We start from the raw sequence: 26933 nt of genomic DNA, 5'->3' as shown, positions 1-26933 counted from the left end.
TTCTACTGGGAGCTACCTAAACGTCTAAAAAACGTTTAAGTGTTTGTATTGAATGCATTGAATTTTTTTATATTTCGCGTTTATTTATGCATTGAATTTTCACGCTTTAAAATGCAGAATATTAGTGAAGCAATATTTGATAATTTATTTTGCTAATATGTTTCTTATTTAGCTAATGTTTTGATTTTTTCACCATGTACAATCTAAATAGCTAATATACTTTTTTAAAAGCCAATAAGAACATTGGTAGAATTCTTCTACATAAGTACAATACTATGTCTTTGATGATAAAATACTATGTCTTTGATGATAATATATTATGTCTTTGTGCTAGAACATTGTGTTCATTGGCGAGCGAGCGCAGCGAACCATGGTTCACGGCGTGAACCACATAGGATTGCGTAGCAATTTTTGGGGGTTGGCGAGCGTTAGCGAGCAGGGGGCGGAGACTCCTAGTACTTTCATCATTTTATTGAGTTTTATTCGAATAAGTGAAGGGTACAATTTTTTTTAGTATTTATATATTCATAAAGGTCGCAAACTGACCGCAAGACGACTAATTATATCAAATCGCATTTTAAAAAAATGCTGGCCAACTACCACCCGATTGCCACTCTTTTTGTCAAAAATGCACCCTAAATGCATTTTATTATTATTTTCATTAATATAGTTAATTCTTTTATAATATTCTAAAAATTACTTTATTTCACTCATGTTTCTACGATTTATTTTTATTTTATTCATTATTTTACTTTTTATTGTTATTATTATTATTATTTTCTCATTTTAAAAATGAATCTTGTAGTGTTTAGCATATAACGAGAAAAGCTTCAAAAGAAACTGTAGTGTTTAACATATATCGAGAAATACTTCAAAGAAGGAACTAATAAGAAAGAACTAATAAGAGTTTTCAATTGCCCACAAATTTAAAAAAGTGACCACTGTCAAAAATGCTACAACTGACCAATGGTCAGAAGCAAAATGTCCAAGTTTTGCTCCATACATTGTGAATTGTAAATTGGAGAAAAATAAAAAAATAAAAAATATGTAAAATAATCTTGAAAAATAAAATTAGAATATATCGATAAATAAATACGATCAAAATCAGCAATATTTAGGGATCCTTACTTGTTTTCTATTTAATTCAAACAATGAATATCACTCCTACATTGGCGTTGAATATTATTTTCGAGTGCCAAGTAAAAATTTAAACAAACAAATAAATAAAAGTTTGTAAAAAAAAAAACTTTTACAATAGCAAAAATTGTAAGTAATAAAAAAACCCAGATATTTACGATCTCGATTAAGTTTAAAAAATTATCAGCTGCTGCCATATTTCGTAAAGTAATAATGCGAAATAAAATGATGGCTATTACACGAAAACAACATCATGATCATATTCCATAGGTGGAAGATAACGACAAGAAACAAAATCCTTTTACAGCTAAACTCTTTTGCATCATTTATGAGAGAATTGAAAGTCCTTCAGTCAAACAAGATTAAGTTACCAATCATTTTCCTTCGAATATTATACAAATCGCTACTCATTCGTTTAATTGGAATTGCTCGTAGATGCGGAACTCGTACATGTCATTGCAATTCGAGCAGGATAAAGAGTTTTAGCCATTTTCTAAACTGAAATCGTTTTCGGGAACAAAACGCCACCATATCTCCCAAAGAGAAGTCATTTTTAATACAACAAAATATTGCCATATCCCCTTACATAATTTGAACGATGCGCAGACGATAAGGGAAGAGAATGGGTGCCATTTCGCCATAAATTCCTGGGGATGGCCATAAAGATATTTCTCCAAGTGGACAGACAGTTAGGCCGAATAAAATACTTTTTGGCATTCATAGCGATCTCTGAGTTGGTGTAGTGAAATGGTGCGATTCACATGTAGATACGTCTATGTTAATGACATTGAATTTAAATCAAGTTCCACAGCTTTTAGTGAAATAAATATTTAAACTAGGGTCATTACTTCAAATTTTACGACAGGCACATCGCGATTTATAGGATATCTGTGATTCACAGTTTAGCTAATGGGGGACTTACTACAAATAGGTAGTCGCTGTTAAATTTATTCACGTATTTTTAGTAACATGCTTTTTTCCTTCTGGATTATTCTAGAATAGAAGAGAAACTATTCTAAACTTATGTATTTTAATAAATTTTTAGTAGATTACCACAATTTTAAAACATAAGATGAGGAAATATTTCAAACTACCAACTAACAAAAGATTTATACATTTTTTTATTTTGCAAAATGTAGTTGTTAACTCGAATAACGTCTAACGTTAACTCTATACTTATTCCATTAAAAAAATTTTTTAATTATTTTCAATTAGAATGGTCTTCAAGCATGAAAAAAAATACTAATTTGCAGAAAAAAAGTATTATTTTGTAGGGAAAAAAACGTAACAGTTATTTTAAAAAATTAAGTTAAAAACCATAAAAATCTGTTATTTGTTTACCTATAAGCTTCTACTGGAAATTGCCAACTAAACATGTTTTCGTATTATTGTTGCCTTAAATTTAGGACAAAAATTCTAAAACATAGTGCAATCTTTCTGACATTCTTATTAAGCTATGACTTTCTTTTCATGTTTTTTTTTTCAATTTCAAGAATGTTGCATGAGATCTTTAATAATACTTAAAAAAAAATATAGGTGCCAAAAAATCTTGAATTGTCTCTACACTGTTTAAAATCATTATACTGATAAAATAAATTTAAGATTTATAACTTGATTATCCAAAATTGATTCTAATCATAACTATTAGAACAAAATATCTATTCCACTACTAAAATAGTAATAAAACAGACAAATTTTCTTCAAAACACATTTACTTACAAACGCAATAGAGTATGATTTTATAGTTTTGGCACCCAGGATATGTCTAAGGGAAAAAAAAGCATTGAGTTGGTGCAATAAAACAATTCTTTTGAAAATATTTCAAAATTTAAGTTCTGCAAAAGAGCTACGTTTAGAATTACCAAAAAAATGCTTAGTTATCACGTTTTTGGGGTCGAATTATGGTGAACATGTCCTGAATTTTTAGAAAAAAAGAATAGAATGTTCCGCTGCAGGGTGGAAACATAAGTGCTATTTGCTATGTCTCCAAAGACATTGAAAATGGTTGCATCTTTTCTTTTTAGAGAATAACTTAAAAATCCTCTACGCCATCAAAAAGGAATTTTTTTTTCTATAATGGGGGAAAACTGAAATATCGAATAATACCCCTCTTTCAAATGCTAGATCGACCCCTCGTGAATTGCAAACCATTTACACAGAGAAAGTTCCAAACGATCAATATAGACGGAAAACGATATAAAAAATACGTTATATGCGAAGCATTGCTAATAGCAGATTTTTGAATTAAGAGCTCAAAGAAATAAAGCGCTGCATTTCTTTCAAATTTATCCTCAACTTAAAATGATTTAAACTCATCAACACAATAACTTTTAAAATTTGGAAGTAAATAGTTACAAAGAAAATGACAATGAGTTAGATTCATAGATGGTACTTAAGTTATTGCAACACTGATTCAAGTACTAAAAAGAACGGATGATGATTTGAATGTAATAAAGAAAACCTGAAGATAGAATAACATCTACAGTTAAAACGAGTCAATCTTATAAATAAATCAATAAAAAATGATATACACATCTACATTAAGAGAAAGAAAAAAGACGAGATTATATAGAAACGTGTTTCATAAGATGATTACGTAATTGAATTTCATGATCACCAATATTAATTAGCATACATTAGTCTTGTCACTTCATGAGCATGATTTTTTTTTTTTTANAAAAAAAAAAAAAAAAAAAAAAAAAAAAAAAAAAAAAAAAAAAAAAATACATGTCTCATTTATTGCAATGTCGGAAAGTATGATAGTTAAAACACGTTTTTCTATACCTTCAAAATAAAACTCCTTAATTTTCTTAATTTACATGAAGAATTCCAAATGAGTCTCTCTCTTTTTTTTTTTTTTCCAAAGATTTCAAAACTGATACCTCTCTAAGGGAATAAAACAACTTTTTTTTATAAAGATGATGAAATTTTTTTTTTCATAGAGTAAGACTTTAAATTAGAATCAAATTTTGCAATTATAATTTTTTTTTTTTAAAAAAAGATAGGAAAATTTAATTGCAAAGTAAAAAATTAAATTAAAAAAAAATAATGAGAAAACTTTCAAAATCTATTTTCTTACTTCAGCTGTAATAACATATATCCGGAACTTCCATTTGAATAATTTAACGACAATTTAAAAAGATAATTCTAAAATATAATAATCCTTCTTTTCTTTTAACGATAATTCTAAAAAAAAAATTTTTAAATAATAATTCAATAATTTAATAATTAATAATAATAATAATTAATAATAATAATAATTAATAATAATAATAATTTAATAATAATTTAAAAAATAATAATAAAATTTTAGATTTTAAAACATCGAAAGAATTTTTTTTGAGAAATTAGTTATGTTAACTACAAATAAGTTATTGTCTCTTCGAATAGAGCAACAAATTTTTTATGTATTTTGAAAGCTAATACGACACTGAATAATTATTTTTTATTATTTATTCTGAATGAAAAATTGCGACGAAGAAAGAAAAAAAAACAAGTAGTGCTTCAATATAATACTAGTAAATGCGTACTTAATAGTAGCTTTAACTTCCTGTTTAATACTCTTATAAAATTAGCCTTTAATGGCATAAGTTTCTTTGTCAGCGGCATTCTACAAAAGCAATCAAAATAACAATAATGACTTAACAACCGCGATAAATTTATGAATGATTTCCTTGAACTCAAGAGAATTCCGAAAGGAAAACAGATGATGATGATGGCCAGTCGGCCTTACTTAAACATTTATAAAGTTGTTCATAAAAACAAAGGAAGTTATTTGTCTAATTCTAACAAAGATATAACTGAACTTGTACATTACTAAATTAAATAAAGAAACCAGATTTTTGAGGAACCAATGTTTATACTGTAGCAAAGAATTTCTTAAATACTAATTGTATTTAACAATAATTTGACCTTAAAAATGCATACTACTTGTTACTTGCGAACAAAATCATAGTCACAATATATATTTTTAGAACAAAAATGAAGTAAAAAAAAAAACTAATATTTTCAGCGTGGGGGGAAAAAGTTAGCGAGATGTAAAGTATATTTATTGTTAACATTACAATCTTCAAGTTTCATCGGGCAATTAAAGTGGTTTTGATGTTTCTATAATCCTGTCCTAGCTAGAGATAATGCAGATAAAGAGAGAACCGATTGTCTTCTAAGGCAGTGTTTCCCAAAGTGTGGCACGCGTACCCACAGGAGTACGGCAACAGTTTAGCGGGGAACGTTTTTATGCGAAATATCTTGCAACAAACGAAAATTTCAAAAATTTTATTTAAAAACTAAGATAGTCATGAAAATTAACGATTACGTATTTTTCTCTATTGGCTATTTTTTGCGAAGTTAATAGTTAATAATTAGTGGTGTCAACAGCCAGTTGTGATTTTTAACTTTTGTGTAATTTTCTTATAGTAAAAAATACATTCATTTTTTTATTAGTGGTGCACAGCGTTACGAAAAGTATAGAAAGGGTACACAAAAGTCATAAGTTTGTGAAACACTGGTCTAAAGAAATGAGATGAGAACTATCCTGTTTCTTCCGGGACTCAAAACAGTATGTGATGCTTTGTCTCGCCTTCCTCAGTAGCAATTCATCAGATTTCGATAGAGTTTTTCTTTCTTCTTCACTAAAATTCACTAAAATTTGTAACTTCTAATGTGTATACTTTTTTTACCTAATTCTTGTCAAGGATTCGATATCCATGTAGGGTTATATTAATAATATGACCAAATTTCACCCACATTTATAACTCCAAAATGAAATAAAATAACTAAGTTATAGACGTGAAAGAAAAGTACTTTTATTTTTCGGAAAGGAACCAACAATAATGCATGAAACAAAACAATTTCTCGAAGTGAAGCAAAGTAAATAAATAAAAAACAAGGAAAATACGGAAAAATATTAGGAATCAACAGATTAAATAAAAAGAAAAAAAAAGCTTCATTGGTGTTCTTATAACGCATACAACATAACAGAAACTTTCGTGTTACGTTGTATGCGTTATAACAGCAGCATAACTTTTTTTATTTTTATAAATGTTATTGAGTGCTAAAATTGATCGGATAATTCTGTTTCACCTTGTACAATATCTATGCATTGAGCTATAGAATACTAGGTAGAGAAGTTTAGAAAAAATTATGTCAGTCTGAAATGACAATTCGCTGTAAAGTTTCATTTAAGATCAGTACAAATGAATAACTCGAGAAATTATATGATAAGCCACATTTTCATACTGTTCAACATTCAGAAGAACGTTTTTTTAAGAGGGTTTTGGCTGAAAAACACAATGATTTTCATGTAGGTAATAAATATTTCTGTATATTGTGCAATTATCAAGTGAATAGTTATAAAATTTGCAAAATACCCACTTGAAAACAATACTGAGGAATAATTTAATGCGAAAATCCCCGTTGAAAAAAGTGTGGTTAACCAATATATTTCCTTGTTTTTATATAATCGATACTTTACTTAATGAGTGCAATTCCCTAAATAGAGGAAAATTTACTCATACACAGCTATCTATTCTAAATAAAATATAAACATAAAAATGAACAAAAGAGTAATTTTTTTTCCTCTTTTTTTTAATTTTTTTTTAAAGAGAATGAGTGTTTTTAAAACATTTTGTCTGAAATTTCTTTTCCGAAAGGAATTGTTTTTTTCTTTAAGTGAAGAATAATTTACTCACACTTAGGGAAAGTTGCTGTGCAAAATTTAACTGCTCAAAACATCTAAGCTAAACGAAATAAAATTAAATAAATGCGTGGCAAAATAAATTGATTTCTTTTCTTTCTTTTTTGAATGCGCGTTTTTAAAATATTTTTTTTAAGTTGAGAAAATTCTTTTACCTTTCAAAAGTAACTTTAAAATTTGATAGCTATATTGCTATATACATAGATTTGATTTTTTATGTACATATAAAACTGTTTAGATAACATATTATGAAAATATCACAGAAAGAATTTATTCACTAAATGTATTTCGAAAAAAGTATTTCCCCAATGTAACATTTAAAGAGAAAAACAACAGTGCCATTGTAATGGTCCCCATAAAATACTTCCTAAACAGCTAAGTCTTGGCGGCCATTAAACATGCCATTAAATCATCCCTCTAAATTCAAATGGGGGGGGGGGGGGGCTTACNTAAACACACAAATTTTAAAAAAAAAAAAAAATAAATAAGCAGGAGTGCAATGACATTAACCCCTGACTTACAAGGGCAACAGACTCAGGACGACTATCAAAAAATTCAAGTCATAGAAAAAAATAAAATAAGCATTAAAAGAAGAAAAGAAAGAATAAAAAACGAAAACATCTAGACATTTGAAGAACTACAATAATAGGCAGTCCTTGCCTGCTAATTAGTAAGTCAGCCGTAGAATTCCCACTCTCTAGCCTGAGGTTAGAAAATACTGATACATAAAAAAAAATTTATATTTTTGTTCTAGGAGAGAGAAAAACCGAGGAACTATTTTATTAATCAAGTATTTCTAAAGGATGTGGTGGTTGTGAAAAAAAGGAAGAAGAGGAGCCTGAATTAATAAGGTTTAATATGGTATCTGAATAAGAGAAGATGAAAGAAATGGGCGGATTGATTTTTGGTAGAAGTATTCGTATCGTTCGTATAAAATCATGTGATATTATTTATTATTAAACAAGACAACATCAAGTATTGCTGTTGTATAAACAGATTAACTACTTTAGAATTGCATGTTAATTATCGTTTGTTGTTGGATATAAGACAATAGAAAATTATTGTTTTTAAAATTTAAATTCTTCTGTGTGGATTCGTGATTGAATTATACTGAAGTAAAAACTGTGATTGAAATCAGACAAATATAAAAAAAAAAAATTTTTATCCATTCTTTCCGCGATCCTTTTAGAATAGGCAAAATTTCATTTATTTTTTTCAATATTTATTTATTAAAATGCGTTAAGAGTAAGAGAGAAGTTTTAAATTAGCTAAAAACAGATATAGAATAAAATATTTTTATGTACTGTTGAAATGAAAAAAATTTTATTAAGTATAAAAGCTAGTGAAAATTAGTAATTAATTAAAAATTACTAATTAATTAAAGTATCTCAGAAATACTTATCGAATTTTCTTCAAATTACCTTGTATCTGAAAAGGTTAAATGTCAATTTTCATTCAAAACTATCTTTAAAAAGTCCATGTATGATATTCTCATTGGCAGCCACCTTGTATTTTACATATTTTGTATCAAAATTCGAAATATATTGTTGAGTGAAAATCATTAATATTAATTAGTTTATGGAAATTAAACAAATATTATTAAAAGTATTTTATAATTAACATTTTAAACAACAAAACTTTGAGTGTAAAACAGTAGAGGAATGATAATTTATGAGTTCTTAATTTCTTTTACGCGATTGAATTATGGTATTTCCTATACCGCATACATTAATTTGAAATACTATAAAAAATTTTAATTGAAAAAAAGGGAATAAAAATTAATTCTTTTACTTTTTTTCGACAAACCTGTCTTATTCAGAATTACAATTTTGTTTTAAATTGAAATAAAAGTAAATTAGGACTAAAGTGAAAATTAAAATGAAATAAAAATTTATATTAGAAAATTGCTGTAAGAACCTTTCACTGAGGGTTAGAACCGTTTTTACTTGTTGTAGAATCTCTTTTAATGCGGCTAAAATAATCAATTGCTTTTTCCGGTTCAAAGGTAAATTGCAAAAACCGATATAAACAAACCGGTTTTTAAAATTTACCTTTTTCTTAAATTTACCTCTAATTTACAATTTTACCTTACAAACTCGACAATTAAAACATTTTAAATACATAGCAGTTGTTAAATCATAGTTATATATATTTATTAAAATTAAGGAGCTGTAGTAATATCGAGGTGTATGTATTTTATAAATGCATTGCATCGGAGGCTGTCGAACAGAGGGAGGGTGATGAAAGACTTTTATTACTCCATGCTTTCGTTCTTATTCTAAAAACAGGGGTGCCGGTGACGATAGCCGTTCCAAAAATAGGTAAATAAATAAATAATCTTTAAAGGCTGAAAAACACACTTTTTAATGAACTTCCTGGTTTCTGTCTTTACTTTTTTATCAAACAGAAACGATACCGTACAAAGATTTAGACATACATTTAAAATAAAATAAAATAAATTAAACAAATAATTATGATAAAATATACGATTTCCGTTCGTAATATCGAAAAGTTCAAATAGTTTTCAAACGTAAAACAAAAAGAAACTGGTGATACATGAAGACGTTTATCATGAACTTATTAATAAATAAAAATCTCCTTTTTCACAATTAATTCAATGCATATTAAATATTTTCTAAATATTAGTTCTGTGCATTTATTTATGTCAGAAATCCTTCTAATCATGAAAATGCACGAGTTAGTGCAGATAATGCAAATAAACGATCATTAACATATTGTTCAGCCATCGCATTTAATATAAAAACTAAGAACTTTTTTTTTAAATGAGAAAGAGAGAATTGACTTTTAATTAAAATTACTTTGAAAATTAACACGATGTACACAAAGAAATATTCGATGCACAAAAAATGAATAGAGCAGAAGCAATTTGTGATGAGCGCAATTAACGCAAAGGAGAATTTTTTCCTTTTTCCAATCATAAGCATTTAATTTTTATACACTACATACACATTGAAAATAATATTTTGTTAATTGCGCATAATACTTTGCTATCATATTTTGTAACAATGCTTTGCGATTACTCTAGATTAATACTCGTTTTTTATCATATAACGTTAAAAGACAATTAAGAATTTTAAAAAAATTATATAAATATTTCTTAAGAGGTCTCTAACCTTGCTATCTTGGATTTTAGGTTAAATTTTTAATTTGTGATCTCTTGATATTTTTTTGTACTTAACAAACTTTTGATATGGTATAATTACACAGTAAAATATCTTTCCAAAAAAGGACTCGCTTTATTGAATTATGAAAAAAAGACGAATGATAATTTTTAGAACTTCTATGAATTTTTCCTCAAAGTTTTAAAGCAATAAAATGATGCGATTTGCGGTTTTTAGTAAGTAATTTAAATCTACACGTTTCTAACAGTTTTTAGAATTGTTTTAAATTTAATTTTACTACAGTTTAAACAGACGAGAGCCGATTCGGATGAGGCAGAAAAATTCTTTTAACATTAATTACATAAAAACAAAAATACTTATCAAAAATATAAAAACAGGCAATTTTATACTATTTAACGACATATCAAAAACTATTGATAGCAAAATTGTATTGACATAATTTTCTCAAAAAAAATTAATAGAGAATCTAGAATACCGTACGCTTTGTATCTCAAATTGTGATTGAGTGCATCGAAAGATACTGCCAAATAGAATAAATTTCCATCATCACTTTATTCCTCAAAAATAAAAATAAAGAGGATTAAAAGCATATTTAGAATTTACCCTCCCCGTCTCCATCCCTTCGACAGTTGAGTTCGGTAGGGTTAAGGCCTCTAAATAACAAAAATCGAATATTTTTAGTTAAATTTTTTTGCCGAAATGTGTACGTACACATAGTGCAAAATACATTATAAGTATAGTAATAATGTAAACCTTGAAGTTTAAAAAAACTGTTTAGTTGCTAGAAATTAATAACAGCTTTAAAAGTGCAATTATAAATAACAAGATACAAGTCTGAATGACAATATTATCTAACTTTCTGCTTCCAGAAATTATACAATTTAGGCAACTATCTTGATGGTTCCAAAATAGCTGCATACCAAATTCAAGTGCATTATGCATGCTTTCATAAATTACTCAAATATAACGAGTGGACAAGTCTGCTTAAGTTAATTAAAGCAATGCTTATAATTAAAGCAACTCTCCGTTGGTGAACTAAACTTTGTTGGGAGTCACGAAATGTATGACGCCAATTATAAACTTGGCGATTTTTTTTTCTTCCTCCATTTCCTTTTGGAGTTATTAAAGAACTGTATGAGATGAAGAGGGAGTAAATTGCGCTATTCGACCCCGCATTTAAAATTTCCCTTCATTTTCATGTGAAAAGAGAAAATTACTAAATATTTTAGAAAGAAGAGAGGTTAATAACTCCTCAACCCCTTGCATACTTCTGGGAGAATCTTGCCATTTCGTAATTGAATTAAGGAGATGCTCGATTTCCCCAAAAGAATTTGAAGTTTAGTAAGACAGGGAAATAATCTCTTTTACATCATCGTCACACACGTAATCATCATTGTTGAAAATATTTTATGTTAGTATTTTTTCCACGTAAAAAAATTGAATATTGGAAACCAGTTTCATCTATAAAAAATAAATTAAATAAGGATGTAAATAAAATATTAACGTTTTATGGGAAAAGATAAGTCGAGTGTGTGAGTAAATTTAATTTAAAAAAAAAAAAGTATAACAGAACTTTGATTGTAGAGGTAATCTCACTGTTTAATGATACTGTGACATAGTATTTAAATTTGATTTTTTAATAACCATTTAATAAATGGCATAACGATATTAAATAATAATAATAATAGTTGGTATAAAGATATTTTATTTCAAAATTAAAATGAATTTCCCTTCTGACGAAAAAAAAAAAAAAGATCACAGAAGAAAAAAGAAGATGAATGTAGGGGTGAAAAAAGATTCTTGGGGGTTTGAATTTTGACAAAATATAATTGAAAAATCCGTGTCGACTTTGGGAAACAGCTTGGATAATCGAAGTTCAAGTGTATAAGCAAAGTAGTAACATGAATGGAGATTTTTTACAAAATATTCTAATTCTTAAAGTTATTTGGAATAGAATTTTTAAACAGTATACACCCCCCATCAAGCTATTTTTTTTAAATCAAAGAAAATAAATTGTTTTAGCTACAAGAATTTTGTAATGTGTAAATAAATTTTAAAAAAATCAATAACACTTAATTCTTTTAAGTTAATCATTCTTTAAAAAAATTACATCATAGTTTTTTTGTGTAGTGGTTTTTAACTTGTATAAACATTTTCGGTTTTATTTTTTTTTTGTTAAAATTCAACAAATTCTAATTGTAGTTAATAATTGTAATGATAATTATAATTGTTATAATAATTGTATTACTTATTAGACACATTAGAGGTCGCTGAAAATGCGATCCTGACAATGTCTAGGGCTGCGAGACAAAAGGTCGGAGGTTCGTATCTCGAATTTATGGATGAATAAAAAATTTCTTACGAATGTATTATACATCTTGTAATTAGTAGAAAATATTCATAATTTTGTAATACCCTACTTATTTTACCACTCTATTTTTATTAAATTGTACAAACGAATTTAGTTTTTAGAAACAAACAAAATTTAAAAATATTGATATTGAATTAAAATATTTATTAATTTAAGTTTCATAAATTATAAATATCCAGTTTAATTTAATTAAATACCGATTTATCTATCGCAATTTTAAAACAAATTACTTAAATGATATTTTGAAATTATGATCATTAAATCAGTAATTAAAGAAATTAGTAATTAAAGAATAAAGTAAATTAGTAATTAAAGAATAAAGTAAATTAGTAATTAAAGAAAAGTACTTGTAAGCCAAATATTCTTATCCCTATACAAAGTATTGTTCTTACTGTACTGACGACAACAAATTTGTTAATCTTCCGCAAAAATCTTTTGAAATATATTATTTTACGAAACGACGGAAATTTAAAATAGAAAACGAACTAAAAAGAAACAAGGTATAAATTCATTTGCTCAAAATATCATTTTACTATATTGTCTTTTAATAAACCGCAAAAAAACTTGTTAATTGTTACGCAAAATGTGCCTAAAAATGCATTATTCCACAAGATAACAAAAATTTAAAATTGAATTCGACCACAAAAATGACTATATATAAATTCGTTTGCTCAAAATATCGATTTAGAACATTATTTTTCAATAAAATAAAGTATGTTTAAAAAAAATTTTGAGTAATAACAATTTTGCTCGCAATTTTTATAAATTGTGCAAAATTTCAAAGTGGAAATCGCATTTTTTCTAGAGCAAAACATAAATTCATCAATTAATGCGAGGTAAATAATTTATTCTGTAAATCAAATAGCAATAATTATTAAAGGAAAAATAGTTTATAAAAGTTAATAATATTTTTAAAAAAATAAGAATTCCTACCTGAATATCTTGTATAAACTCCGTTTCATCTAGAAGAACTATCTTGCAGTGATATGAATGAGTTTTTTTTCCAAAACACCAAAACATATTTAATATTTTAAGGAGAGTTTTAACGACAAAAACAATTTTTTAAAACTCTAAAATTTTAAAATAAAATACTTAAAAACAGAATGCAATCATCTTGTATGTTTCAATTTGAAATAATCCACATTTATTCTTCACAACAGTGGAACGGAATCTTTTAATTCCGAAGTGATCAGCAAAGAATAAAATGTAAACATAAATCCTCTTTCAAATGCGGCGCTCTTTAATTTCCACGGAGCATGCTGCCGCTTACTTGCACACCTTGTCAAATTCAACGCGAAATGTTTTCGTTTCAGCACCTTGCCGTCTGCCAACCTCTCGTTTACACACACCTTCCCACCATTGCCTTAGTTCATTTCACTTTTACCGGTGTTCTTTGTCTGCCATTCTAAAAATTTCTTTGTGCTGCCATCTATCATAAAAAGTAGATACTTCTATGATCATTATATTTGATTGAATTGGAAATCATTGGTTACTCCGATCTCAAATAAATATGTAAAGGATTAAATTCAAAAATTTTTATTGTTATTTCAATTCTAGGATTGCTTAATTTATGATTTTTAGTAAACAAAACTTGAAATGAATTAGAGAAAAAATTAAAAGGAGATTCTCAGGGAGGGGTGAACCTAAAATATAAACGATTAAAAGATGCAGCGGCATTTTCAAATTTTTCTTCAGAACAAGTTATTGGACTTTAAGAATTATAAATATAATACAATAATATATATGTAATATAATATTGTATATATATAATATATATATATATTATATGTATATAATATAATAATATAATATAATAGTAATAAGTATAATATAATAATAAAGAACTTCTTCTTAAAAAGAATCAGTTATGATTTATGAAATCTGTTATTAAATTTGTTTCAAATTAATAATTTATTATTTATTTAATATTTCTGTTATTTTTATGAAATTATATTAAATTAAAATGTTTCTCAAGAAAGAAAAATCAGACCAATGTTTACTTCCTACTTACAATATAATAAATAAATGAATTATGGTGCGTCTATGAAAAATTGCATTAATATTTCGCATTGAATAAAAATAACTAAATGCAACAAAAAAGAAGTATGTTTCTCTGATAATCATTCTTAGCATTTATTTTAGTCCGTTTTTTGTTTTTACTGAAACGGACGCCATATTTTAGCTCATTCATTTTCTGTTATGCATACACACTAAAATCAAATTAAGAATTAGACTAGATACCATTGTATTGAATAAATTGGGAAAAAGACTAGCATTTATAAAAGATTTTCCTTTAATATTTCCCGTAAAACTTTTCAATTAAAAAAGAATAACAAAATTCAGCAATAAAAAAAATTTATTTCTTAGATAACCATTCTCAACATTTATGACAGTTCATTCAACAATCATAGTTCATTTTCATTACAACGAAAACCATAATTCAGCTTATTTGTTTATTTATTTCTCTTTTTTTCATTTTCAGCTTATGCAAATACTAAGAACAGATTCAGACCTGTGAATTCAGCAACTTTTTATATTATGAAATCTATTTTAAGATTATTATTGATAATACAATGACAAAATTAATATTTTATTTTTCAAAATGATTAGTATTGTTTCCTTGGTTAGATTTAGAATTACTGATTAATTTTAATTATTAATTCGGTTGATCAATTAGGGATTCGTAGCCAAAAAAAATTGGGAACCGCTGGTCTTAGGACTCCAATCCAACTGGAAGGCGCAGCTATTCAACGACGAAGAGGAACGCTGAAACTTTAAATAAATATTTATTATCTTTTTATTATGAAATTAAATTTTTCAACTAATAATTTGCTTCCAGCAAACTATTTAATTAAGAATAAAATATAATTTTTAAACCAATTTCAGTTATGAAATTTTAATTCTTTAAACTTAAATCATACTTTATATGTAGGATAACTAAAAAATATTTTTAACTGCAAATAATAAATTTTCCATTCATCGTAGAATAATTCACATTTACTTAAATTTGAATTTAAAATTTTTAATGCTTAAAAGTTTCAGATTTTAGTTAATGCATATATTTCAAATGTGTGTGTGTGTTTTTGTTTTTTTGTTTTTTTTTTTTTAATAAATTTGCCCCCCTTCCACTAGCAATTATACTTCTCCTTTCAGGATCATCTAATCCAGAAGTTAGGTCAAAAAAATCAGACACCTTTGCATTTGCCAACATAAGGGAGACACCAATATGTCGGATGCACTTTTGAAATTTTGTAATTTCAAAATGACACATTGCAACATTCAACTAAATTTATTGTTTTCCTTTTCTTTCTTTAATTTTTTTTTTAATTAATTTATCTTTCCCCCTTCTAATAATTATATTTTTCTTTTCAGCGGAATCTAATCAAGAAGTTCGTCCATGGCAACCAGACGTTTTTGTTAGCAACTGCATACAGGGGCCAATATGTCGGTTATAGTTTCGAAATTTTATAATTTCAAAATGACACATTGCAACATTCAAATAAATTCATCACCTTTTTCTTCCGTATCTTCGAATAATTAATAAAATAAAAAAAGCTAAAGCATTATTTTTAATGATCGAGAACTGAGGTATAAAAATAAAAAAATTACTATTACATTTTCGCAAATATTTTGCAATAAATTAGTGTTAAAACTGGCATTAATATTTTACTGTGAGAAAAATTTATTAGAATCTAGCTTAACATTCAACTTAATTGATTATAAAATTATCTATAATTATTTATTGTCTAAGACGCATAAAACAACCATTTCGAGATACATTAAAATTAATCGAAGTTCGTGATGAAAGTCAATAAAACTTGTCCAAATCTTACTATGAAATACTGATACTTTGGGGGAATTTCCTTATGTGTTAAAAAAATAGTTAAATAAATAAAAATAAAAAATATATTTTTGCTATTTATTAAAAGATTAAGATTTTCTTTTAAGACAAAATAATTACATTTCAGATTATTAAATATTATTAAAAGCAGTTTTTTTTTAAGTTTTAAGCAAAGATGCCTAAATTATAATTAAATAGCTGATTCATATTAAACTTATTATTACAGTTTACAAATACAAAAACGCATAACCGAATTAGTGCTAATTCAACTATGTGGCTTTATGCATATTCTCTCTGTACTAAAATAATTTAGAATTGTATTTATGCAAAAGAAAAGGATAAAGGGGGAAAAAATTCTTTAATTATTTGACTACCTCGAAATGATTTAATGTAGTTTATATGCAATTTTTAGAATGTCGAATTTCTGCTCAATCGTTATCAATCGATTTGCCAATCAATCGAATCAATCGATTCGAATCGATCAATCGAATTATCAATCGATTTGCTGTATACAGAACTACTTACTGAAACTACTTTTTGAAGAAAAAAAGATTTAAGTTCATAAGAAGAAAGCTATTTTTGTCATTTTCCTATAGATGTGAAAATTCTGAAACAATTATGCTTTTAGGGCCAAAAACATAATTATTTTCAGATTTTCTCACTGGCAAGAAAAGCTCGAAATAATTTCGTTTTTAACCTTTTCAAAACAAGTTAACGGGTTGAAGCATTTTTTACATACAGCGATTAAAATATTTGATCATCAAAAAAACATTTTAAAAAATACTTAAAAAATTGCTCTCCCAAAAAGATGTATGATTTTGGGATTTAATTTACATAACAACCCTTCTATTTTTACCATGCTTATCAACAGGTCAAGACACCAAGACACATTTATGGGTGATTCTTTGGATACATGACAATTCGAAACAAAAAATTTCTTCAACTTTAAAGTCTTCAAAATAATCTAAAATTTTTTCGTATATTTATTTAGTTACATTTATTAATATCTTACAGACAGCAATGTAGTTTATTGACATTTGCTCAAGAAAAAATAATAAAATAGAAATTCACCAAATTTTGTATGCCAGGAAAATGACATATTAGCTTAGGAGTTAAAAAAACAGTCATTTTAACCTAATAGTAAGTAACTCAACTTAAGCCTTTGCGTTAGATGGACCATGAATTAAATTAATTCTTTTATCCACTGTAGAATGTATCAATTTTTTTTTGCTGTTGAGTACAGTATAAAATTGTGTATAATAATCAATCATTAAATTAAAAAAAATAACTTTGATTACATTCAAGCATACTACAATCTTACATAAACTTGGTATTAGGTTAATATTTGCTTTCTCTCTTTACATTATACTGTTTAAAACATTTTCTAATAACTGTGTCAATGTCCTGGCATTCATAAGCCAGGATAATGACAATTTTATAGCATTTAACTTTACTTTAATTTAACATTTCGGCCTAAGGCGTTTACATTCCGCAGAAAACAACAGGATTTCTTGAAATAACTCAGGTAAATCTATGTAATTTATCTTATTAATGATTTAAAAAAGACAGGAAAATGACAAAGACAACATAAAAACCTACTCACTATGAAAAATTTTTTGAAGTAAGTTTTAAACCAGAAAGTTGGTTCTTTATTCATGCAATAAGACATGTTCAGATAGGAAGGTATTCTAATCAATCTATTAACATACGATATTTATTGCTGGCGCTGTTTATTTTGGTTATAAATCACTAAATAAAAGTAGCCAGGAAAATGACTCATTTTCATGTGACAAACAAATTACTATCGGAAAAATTATTTTCAGGAAAGTTTTCGTAAATAATAACCTCTGCATATATTCTAGAAATGCTACTAACAACGGTTGAAATAAAATAAAAAAATCAGATATTGAAAAATTTATGGGAAGTTTTGAAGCTAGTTATTATTGGAAATATTGTTTGTGACATTCCAGGAAAATGACATTTTGAAATTCAATTAAATTTTTTAAATATACAAAACAGTCAATGCTAGTACAAGGTCATCTTAAAATGCTAAGAGCAATGCTATTTGTTAAAAATAATTCAAGAAAAAGTTCTTTTAGTAGTATAGTATTAGATCTTGAAGCAAGAGACTGTAAATTGTCATATTTCTTGAGAATCACCCTTATATGAAGGTGAATCTTTAGTAGCTTTTGGATAAGACGTGTCTCAAACTTTTTGGTAAGCCTTCAGAATATTGTCATGGAAATCATATGGTTTATCAGTCAAGTAATTTTAATGGAAAAGACAAAAGAAAAAATTCCTGTAATGCATCAAATGGTCAAAATAAATTTAAATTTCAAAACTTCAAAAATTACAGGTTTCTCGAAATATCAGTTAAAAAGATATTTTTTATGAAAAAAGGGTAAGATTTAAATGACTTTAAAATAAGTCGAAATCAAACTCGCAAAACATAAGAGAAATAAATTCTTCAATCTTCTGGCAGGTTGATGGACTGCAATTTGAGCTTTTCTTGGGTCCTTTGGTATATTTTTCTGATCTCCACCTTTAATAGGAAATATCTCATGCAACTGTGTGGAGCTGGCTTCATAATTTAATCAGATAAAATCACTATTAAAAATGCGTGTTTCGAGAAACAGTGTATTTCCTAAAAAATCAATAAGAATAATGCCTAGCAGCATGAATAACAGAGTCTTAATCCAAATAAATATATTTCCAATAAGTGAATAAAAATGATTTATATAAAAGAAATATGTGTAAATATGATAAAATAGAAAAATAAAAACTTACCTAAGCATAATTTTTTTCTAGATTAGCTTCAAAATTTAGTTTCTAGGATGACAGATTCTGCAATCGAAGTAGTCAAGTTAAATATCTACTCAATTAACTATTAATGCAAAATATATATTATTATCTTGTAGTCATGTTATGCACATTTATAATACAGAGTGTTCCCTACTCTAACCGTGTGCATTTGTCATTATGGAAATTCTCAATGCAGACAGAGGGTGTTCTGTAATGACCTCCCTCAAGGTATATGTTTACAATTCTTCCCAAACATATTTTTAAAAAAAACATACGCATTAGGAGTAACAATTTAACATTTAAGCGGATGAAAAAAATACAATTTAATTTTGTCGAATCACCATTGAGGTGAGCGGTTGTACAAAACATTAAACAAGCAACAACAACAGAAGCACTTGCACATTTTAAATGGCAATCATTGTTTGGTTCTCATTTAAAACTTGAAAGTGCTTCGGAAAATTCTGCTTCAACTCCACTCAGTTTTTTCAGACAATTAAATAGGTTTTGACATTTATACATCCGCCGATTTGTCCGTTTTCGTCTTATAATTTTTCTGGCGATTAATTAAAATAGGAATGTGAGACCTGGACAATGACCCGTGGAGATGAAAATATGATAGCTAGTTTTGAGAGAAAAATACTGCGAAGCATTTTTGGTGGAATAAGTAAAAACGGTACCTGGTTTAGAAGATCAAATACGGAACTCTACAAAGCATATAAAGAACCTGATGTCATTAAATTTATCAAAATTCAAAGGATTAAATGGGCAGGCCACATTATAAGAATGGAGGATAGCAGGACAGCCAAAAAAGTTTTCTGTGCCAGGCCAACAGGTACAAGAAAAAGAGGACGACCAAACCTAAGATTTTTAGACTGCCTTGAAAAGGACCTACAAATTTTAAAGATAATTAACTGGAGAACCTTGGCTAAGGGAAGAATGTCTTGGCATAGGCTTGTTGAGAAGGCCAAGGCCCATCCTGGGCTGTCGTGCCAATGAGAAGAAGAAAGAAATCAAAATAGGAATTGAGACACAAAGCTAACTTTCTCTGAATAACATATCAATTTTTGACGAATTCGAATTCACTATCATCAAAATATGCGAAAAGTTTTGTGGCTCAGGGGAATAGAGCACTCTCTTCCCAATAAATAAAATATGGGACAAAATAAAATATGGGAATCAAGACGGCTGGTGAAAGTATTATAAAAAGAAAATGGCCTCAGTAATTTAGCTGGAAAGAGTAAAACGTTTGATACCCATGATATTAGTTTCAATTTTAGCATCTTTTATTGTACATCTGGAACTGTGGAGAAAAAAAAGCTAAAAATTTTTTTAACGCAATGGTAATGCTCGTTAACAAAAAAAAATAGTTTTTTTTTCTTTTTTTTTTAACTATTATTTAATTATAAGGAATAAAGTTGGTTTTGATTTCATTGAGAAGGCATCGATGTTCAACTTTTTTCGACTTTCTTCAATATCCATCTAAACTTTAACTTAAGCATTCTTCAATTCGAGCAATGTTTGCTGGAGTTTAATATAAGCGCAGACATCATTTAAATGCAAACTCTTTTTCGTAACAAATAATTATATATTATTGTAATGCAATGATCTTTTGTAAGTAAATTATCTTAAGAGTTAAAATTTCAAAACGAAAAACAAGATATTTTGACGTCTTGTGCGCACGGTAAAAGTTATAAAAATTATGATAATGACTTAAAACATCTTTTAATAAGCAATTAAATATGGCAACTTTTAGTAAGCAATAAATCATACTGAAAAATAAAAAGTAAATTTTATACACAAAGGAACTTTATTTTTTCAATTAAATTCACTTACGAAATTTTAATTTAATATCTTAATCAGACGTAGAGAAATCTTGAGCGCGAAGCTTATTCAAAACTTTGAAAAAATAGCTTTACACAAAATATTTCAATTTCAAACGATACATAAAAAATGATGAGTAGTTTTCTATTTTTCGTGACTGCGTTTGAACATTTTTGCTGGTTATAATTTTGGAAGATTTTAAGTACTATCTTATACATGGTATCAAATTGCTCTGAATAAAAAATAGAGGATCATATATATTTCTCAAAAAATTTGAAATTTTGTTCGGAAAAACCTTCTTGACTCCTTAATGGCTGAAGAATTTCTCAATTTCAATGTATACAAATATTTGAATAATTTTTAAACTCTGTAATTTTAACAAAAAATGAAGTTCAGGAGGAATCAATTGAATAATTCTGAGAATCAAAAATAAAATTTAAAAAAAACTTCTTTTTTTTTTTGGAAATTTTAGTATTTCTAAACTATTTTAGAAATTTCATTCAAATTTTGTATTTTATCACTTAATATTTTATAATTAAAAAAAAATGTTAAAATGTCGTAACCTACAATTGTGTTTGACCTGAAATTCAAAAATGTTTCAAGCATTTTCTTAATTGGGTATAATATGAAAAAAGCACAACTACTTCCACTTACTAGGAATAACATTTACCTTTTAGTTTAATTAATAAACTGAGTTTTAAATATGCTTATTAAATTCATAAACTTCGGTAAAACAACAATATAAATTATTTCCAAAGGAACTAGACTAATACAATTCCAACCTGGCGAGTAGAGACTTATAACAAGTCACTTCGTTTGATGCTTTTACTTGTTGCTAGAAATCAGGTTCGCAGAAAATGCTGTTTACTAGTTAAATTTAGTAGGAATAACACGATCTGTGACGTAGGCTATAGTATACCCAATTATATTAATAATTTTTAAAAATATTACATTTTACATGAAGTTATCTTTGGATAAACGAGCTTTCAATTCTGCTCTAAAAGAAAAATATATCTTTATTAAGCAAAATTCTCAAATTGCGGTTTTGGTTTGTTTATGTAATGTGTATATTACAATATAAATGTAACATTTCCCAAGATCTCATTGAGATACCAAATTAAAACACATCAGTGACGTTCTCTCTCTCCCTCCCTCTCTCTTTCTTCCTCTCTCTGTCTTTCTTTTTTCTTTTTAAATTCTTTTAAAGATTACTACCAAGGCGTTGAAAAAATCTTTTCCTCTTCATCACCACAATATTGAGAAGAAAAATATTATTTTGCGTCAAACCAAATTTCAAGCTATATCCATTATCCTAAACACTCATTTCGAGGTCTTGATTGGTTTTCAGTAGCGATCATTTTTTAAAACATGCGATTATTTTTTGTAGTGGACCATGAAAATTCGGAGATGAGATTGTTCGGTGAAATATATTTTAGTGTGAAAAGATAGCCAATCATGTAGCCGCTTGCATTGCTGAATTCGCATACGCAATGTTTTTGTATGCAGTGTGAATGGTCTTTAAGGTTGAATGAAATAATCATCAACTGAGCGATTGAGCTGAAAGTCGCTCGGCTAAGCAACAGTGGCGGTTTCAAATGTTTTGCAATTAAATTTTTAGATCTGGCATCAAAACAAGGTACTCATGTAGTCGCACTGCTGTGATCTCTTGCTGAGTATTTGAATTTGAATAACTTTAAACGAAGATAATTAACGGTAGTTAAATATTTTATCTTCGTATTCTGATTGGTTACGTATTTTTCAACCATCATGCAAATACTCAAATTGAAATATTCTGTTTATTTTCCACCACATATGTTTTAAAATTGTGTTTAATCAATAAATGTTTCAGTTGTTGCATTTAAATTATTAATATTATGTTTAATAGATTCAGTACTAAAGATTAGTATTAGAATCGTTTGATTCTTATACAGTCATTTTTTAAAAGATATTTCTTTTGTATTCTTTTGAAAAATTCCAGCAGTTTTTAGTGATCAAGGTGTACTTTGCAATATTAGGTTAGTTACATACTTCAGACTTTCTTTCTGATGAAGTTATGCTTCAGGATAGTAGAAATAGTATATAGTATCTTAGAGTTCAGGGCCAGTCGTTGTTCAATGTGTAGAGTAGTAAAATCTGTTGTATCAATTCTGAATAATACAACATTTTTGTGGACTGAGATGTAGTTTTTATTTCATGTAATTTTGAGAAGATTTCCTTATCTGTACCTGTTCTAAAATAATCGCCAAGTTTTGCTGACTTCCGGGTAGTGGCCTGTGATGCGAAATACTAGAAAATATCACAGAAGGGGACCAAATTAAAGATAACTCCTAGAAAATCTCTTAATATATGCATTTTTTAAATTTTTGCTATCTGCCTATTTATGCCGTGTGGATTGCAGTTTTAAAGAATAGATACCTATGCAGAAATATCTTAGTATTTTTTTGTACTTTGTAATCTATGTTAAAAGTCGTGAATGCATGCTATCTATTGTAATGTATTTGTGATATCTATTGTACATATCAGGAGAATATCATTTCATAAAAAAAACTATTAAAAAAATACAGTTTAAACAGGTGCATAAAATTCGGACTTATAATGTGTATGTATCAAGTATTATTAATCCAGATTGCTAAGATGCCATTTCATTCCCTGCAAATTTTCCTACTTTTTTGACTCATGTGCACTTCAAAATATTAATTTATTTTAGAAATTTTTTCTCTTGTTTTATATCTATCAAATTTTATTAAAGGAGTCACTAAATCAGTTGTTAACTGTTTCAAGTGTGAAGTCAGAATATCAGTTAATTAGAAATTGGCTTAAAGAAGTTAAGTCTGTAAATATTGTGTCACTGCATTCGAAATCTGATATTTTTAATAGTTATTAAGATTTTTAAGAGAAAACTACCAATCATGAAAGATTTTAATTTTTTGAGATCAAATTCATTAGTATTATTTTTCAAAGGTCTCCAGGTTAAGAGGTTCTCTTTGTTATTTCTTAAGCATTATTGAAAAAATTTCTTTATTATCTGCAAGTTTTTTTCTTTTATTGGTTGCAGAAGGTAAAAAATTTAAGCTAATTATTTATAATAAAATATAATTCATTTTTGGGTAATATTTCAATAATTAGGTTGGTTAAGTAATCAATTATACTCTTTTATTTATTATTATGTTTTTATTGTGAAGTATTGATGTATAAAGTTATTTAAGTATTAAAATTTATTTTTAAGATGAGCTCTAAAAATCAAATTTTCAATCAAGAGGAGCTGGAAGCTGAAATAGAGCAATCCAGACAGGCTCGGGATAATCACAATTTCAAGAAATCAAAACATTCTCTAGATAGTGATGAGGAGGATGAAAAAGAGGAAGCAAAAAAGTATAATGTGCTAGATCCTAATGAATTAGAAGGTAATTTTTTATTTATTAGCCAAAAAAACTGGAGTCATAATTTTTTTTTTGGTTGAAAAAATAGTAAGAACCAATAGCTACTAAAAATAAATTTTGTGTGTATCTGAAAATGTTTCAGTTTAGTCTGTATTTATTTTATTTTGTGTTCATTTGGTGTGAAAACAGTAATTTTATCGATTTATAATTACTATTTGCATTTTAGTTACTATGGATATTCTTCCATAGATACTCTAGTTACTTCTTAGTAAGGATTATTTGGTTATAAGGGAAAAAATGAAGCAAGTTGAGTCCTTTTTAAATTTTTTGTAACTTTCTCGATTAATATGAATTGTTGTTTATAAACTTATATATAGTTTCTTTGAAAATCTGATGGGAAGGTTTAGTTATATCTATTTTGTGTTAATATTTTATAATTGCACTGTTTTCATTATAGGGATCTTGTATCTGTATGGTAAAGATGCTTGGTTCATAATATTATAAATTTAAACCTATATTTATTAAACATACAGTTAGACACTGTATTCATTTATTGTGTTAAAAATGCAATTTACAAAATTGGCTGCAAACTGTTAGGGTAGACAATCTTTAGAAAAGATAATTAGTTAGCTGAGAAAAATTTACTTGTGCAATTTTTTTATTGATAGCAGTGTCGACATACAGTGTACCACGTTACCATGCACTACCATGTTACATACATTTTCTCCATATGATAACAACTAGTTTTTTGAGCTAGGATACCCTAATCAGAAGTCTGAAAATTGGCAAAAGTCTGGGACTAACACTCAGAGAGCTAAAGTGATAATGATGTTATTTTTATTCAATAATATTTGCATATAAAAGATTTATAAACATCAGAGGCACCTATTTCATTACAATAGATCCTTGATTCTAAAGCAACATTTTAGGATACTATTAAACATAACCTATGTTCAAAATTTGAGTGTACAGGAGTTTATGCAAGGAGAAAGAGATTAGATCTGTGTAATGACCCTCAGCAAAACTTCTGACCTGAAGAAAAGATACTTCATAAAAATTATTAACTGTATTTTTAATTTTCAAACTAATAAAAATGCCTTGCATGAATTATTGACAGAAACACAAATATGTAATTTTTTTAACAACCAAAAATGAACATATTAGCTATGGTATTATTGCAATGGGTTAACAGTTTATTGATGCTATTAATATATTAAAATTCTGTAATTTTATAGGCATCTCTTTATATTATTTTGTATTTTTCTTTATAAATAAATACATGCATATTTATTTATGAAATATATATAAATAGATAGATAGTTGCTTGGAATAGGTTTAAATTTTTAGTAGTTTTTCACAAAATTCTGAAAAAAGGATCCTGACAAAAAATTCTGAATTGTCCATTGATGTATGAAAGGATACATTAAATTGGTATCTCTTTTCTCCGTGTATGATTTTGTTCTTCATCTATGATATCTCATTCAAAATTTTGACCTACCATTTATTTATTTATTTTTCGCAATAGCAAAATGTTTATGGAACTCTGTTAACCAAACTGTATTTTATTTATGCCTTTTAAATACAGAATTTTAATATTTATAATTTGCATCTTTTTCTTAAATTGTAGCAAGTGAAATTTTAAGAACTTAGTAAATTCACTTACCATCTCCTCTCACTTTAATTTTAAATCAGGACAAGAAGATAGAACTATTGATTTTGATGGTGAAATTCGAATCACCCCTTTTAATATGAAAGAGGAATTAGAAGAAGGATATTTTGATAAAGATGGGACTTACATCTTCCAAAAAGAAGAAGATGTCGTAAAAGATCAGTGGCTTGATGATATTGATTGGATAAAGGTTATAATTTCTATTTACTAATGATTAAATAAAGTATATTTTTAAAATTGTCATGCTGATTATTGATTTAATTAAGTTATTTGTTATATTAGTAATCTAATGGGATGAACATCAGCATGAATCGTACTGTAAAAAAATAATTATATCCGACTCTAGTTAAAAGTTAAAGGTGCTGTGGATTAAAAGAAAGAAAAGATTTTTATTGTGTAAAAATTATCTGAATAAGTATTCATAACTATGTAACAAAAAATTCAATCTTATGCAGAGGCGTATCTAGAGAAAATGGCGCCTATGGCAATCCTCCCTATCGGCGCCCCTTCTTAAAATATTTTATATATATATATATATAATACAGTACTGAAGCGCGTTTGATTTGTAAGTTTCCAAGGATTGGCTCGAAAATGGATGTGCGCGAGTTGATATTATTCTGGATAAGTTAATAATTAATAGGTTGACATTTAATTATACAATTTTAATGATTTTAGAAAAATAACATTTATTTAAGAAGAAAAAAAGAGAGAAAAAAGCATGAATTGCCGTTTGGCGCATATTTTTAGCCACGGATTTGCCCGAAATAGATTTGCACGTGGTAAAAATTATATAAATTAACCAAGAAGTTTTTAATTAACTTATTTATAATAACATACAATTAACTCAATGATTTCACATAGAATTTTATCACTTTAGTTGGGTATCAATTGTTTTTTTTCTTTCAAGTTTTGAAGAGTTTGTCAATTTTTTTGGAGAAAAAAACCATTACTTTATGTTTTTTTATTTCTATTCATTTGATTAAACATCGTATTTAAATAGATATTTTAGAAACATTAAAATTCTAAGTAATTAGTTTATTTACATTAAAATCATTTCTTTTATCGTTTAAATCA

At 27.0% G+C, this 26933-nt stretch overlaps 2 protein-coding genes across 3 annotated transcripts in view; one reads left to right on the top strand and one right to left on the bottom strand.

Annotated features, from left to right (window-relative positions):
• The window catches only part of LOC107448451 (band 4.1-like protein 4), a gene marked incomplete in the record, with an annotated part of 159261 nt that extends 145539 nt beyond the window's left edge, over nucleotides 1–13722 (bottom strand). The window contains 1 exon segment of the mRNA XM_043050719.2: nucleotides 13280–13722. Within this exon segment, the coding sequence (XP_042906653.1) occupies nucleotides 13280–13366 (87 nt within the window).
• Nucleotides 13723–22404: 8682 nt separating this feature from the next.
• Nucleotides 22405–26933, top strand: part of LOC107448431 (CD2 antigen cytoplasmic tail-binding protein 2 homolog holn1) — a 9555-nt gene continuing 5026 nt past the window's right edge. Inside the window, exons 1-4 of one of the 2 annotated variants that reach the window (XM_071178528.1) lie at nucleotides 22505–22523; nucleotides 22789–22825; nucleotides 24037–24214; nucleotides 25883–26049. In XM_071178528.1, the coding sequence (XP_071034629.1) occupies nucleotides 24037–24214; nucleotides 25883–26049 (345 nt within the window). In that variant the 5' untranslated portion in view covers nucleotides 22505–22523; nucleotides 22789–22825. Of the gene's footprint in view, nucleotides 22524–22788; nucleotides 22826–24036; nucleotides 24215–25882; nucleotides 26050–26933 lie in introns of both variants that reach the window. The other variant, XM_043050709.2, reaches the window with a different exon arrangement.

Source organism: Parasteatoda tepidariorum, chromosome 3 (assembly GCF_043381705.1).
Source record: "Parasteatoda tepidariorum isolate YZ-2023 chromosome 3, CAS_Ptep_4.0, whole genome shotgun sequence".
Taxonomy (NCBI): Eukaryota; Metazoa; Arthropoda; class Arachnida; order Araneae; family Theridiidae; genus Parasteatoda; species Parasteatoda tepidariorum.
The sequence above is the reverse complement of the archived record's forward strand: the minus strand, read 5'-3'. Positions and strand labels throughout refer to the sequence as shown.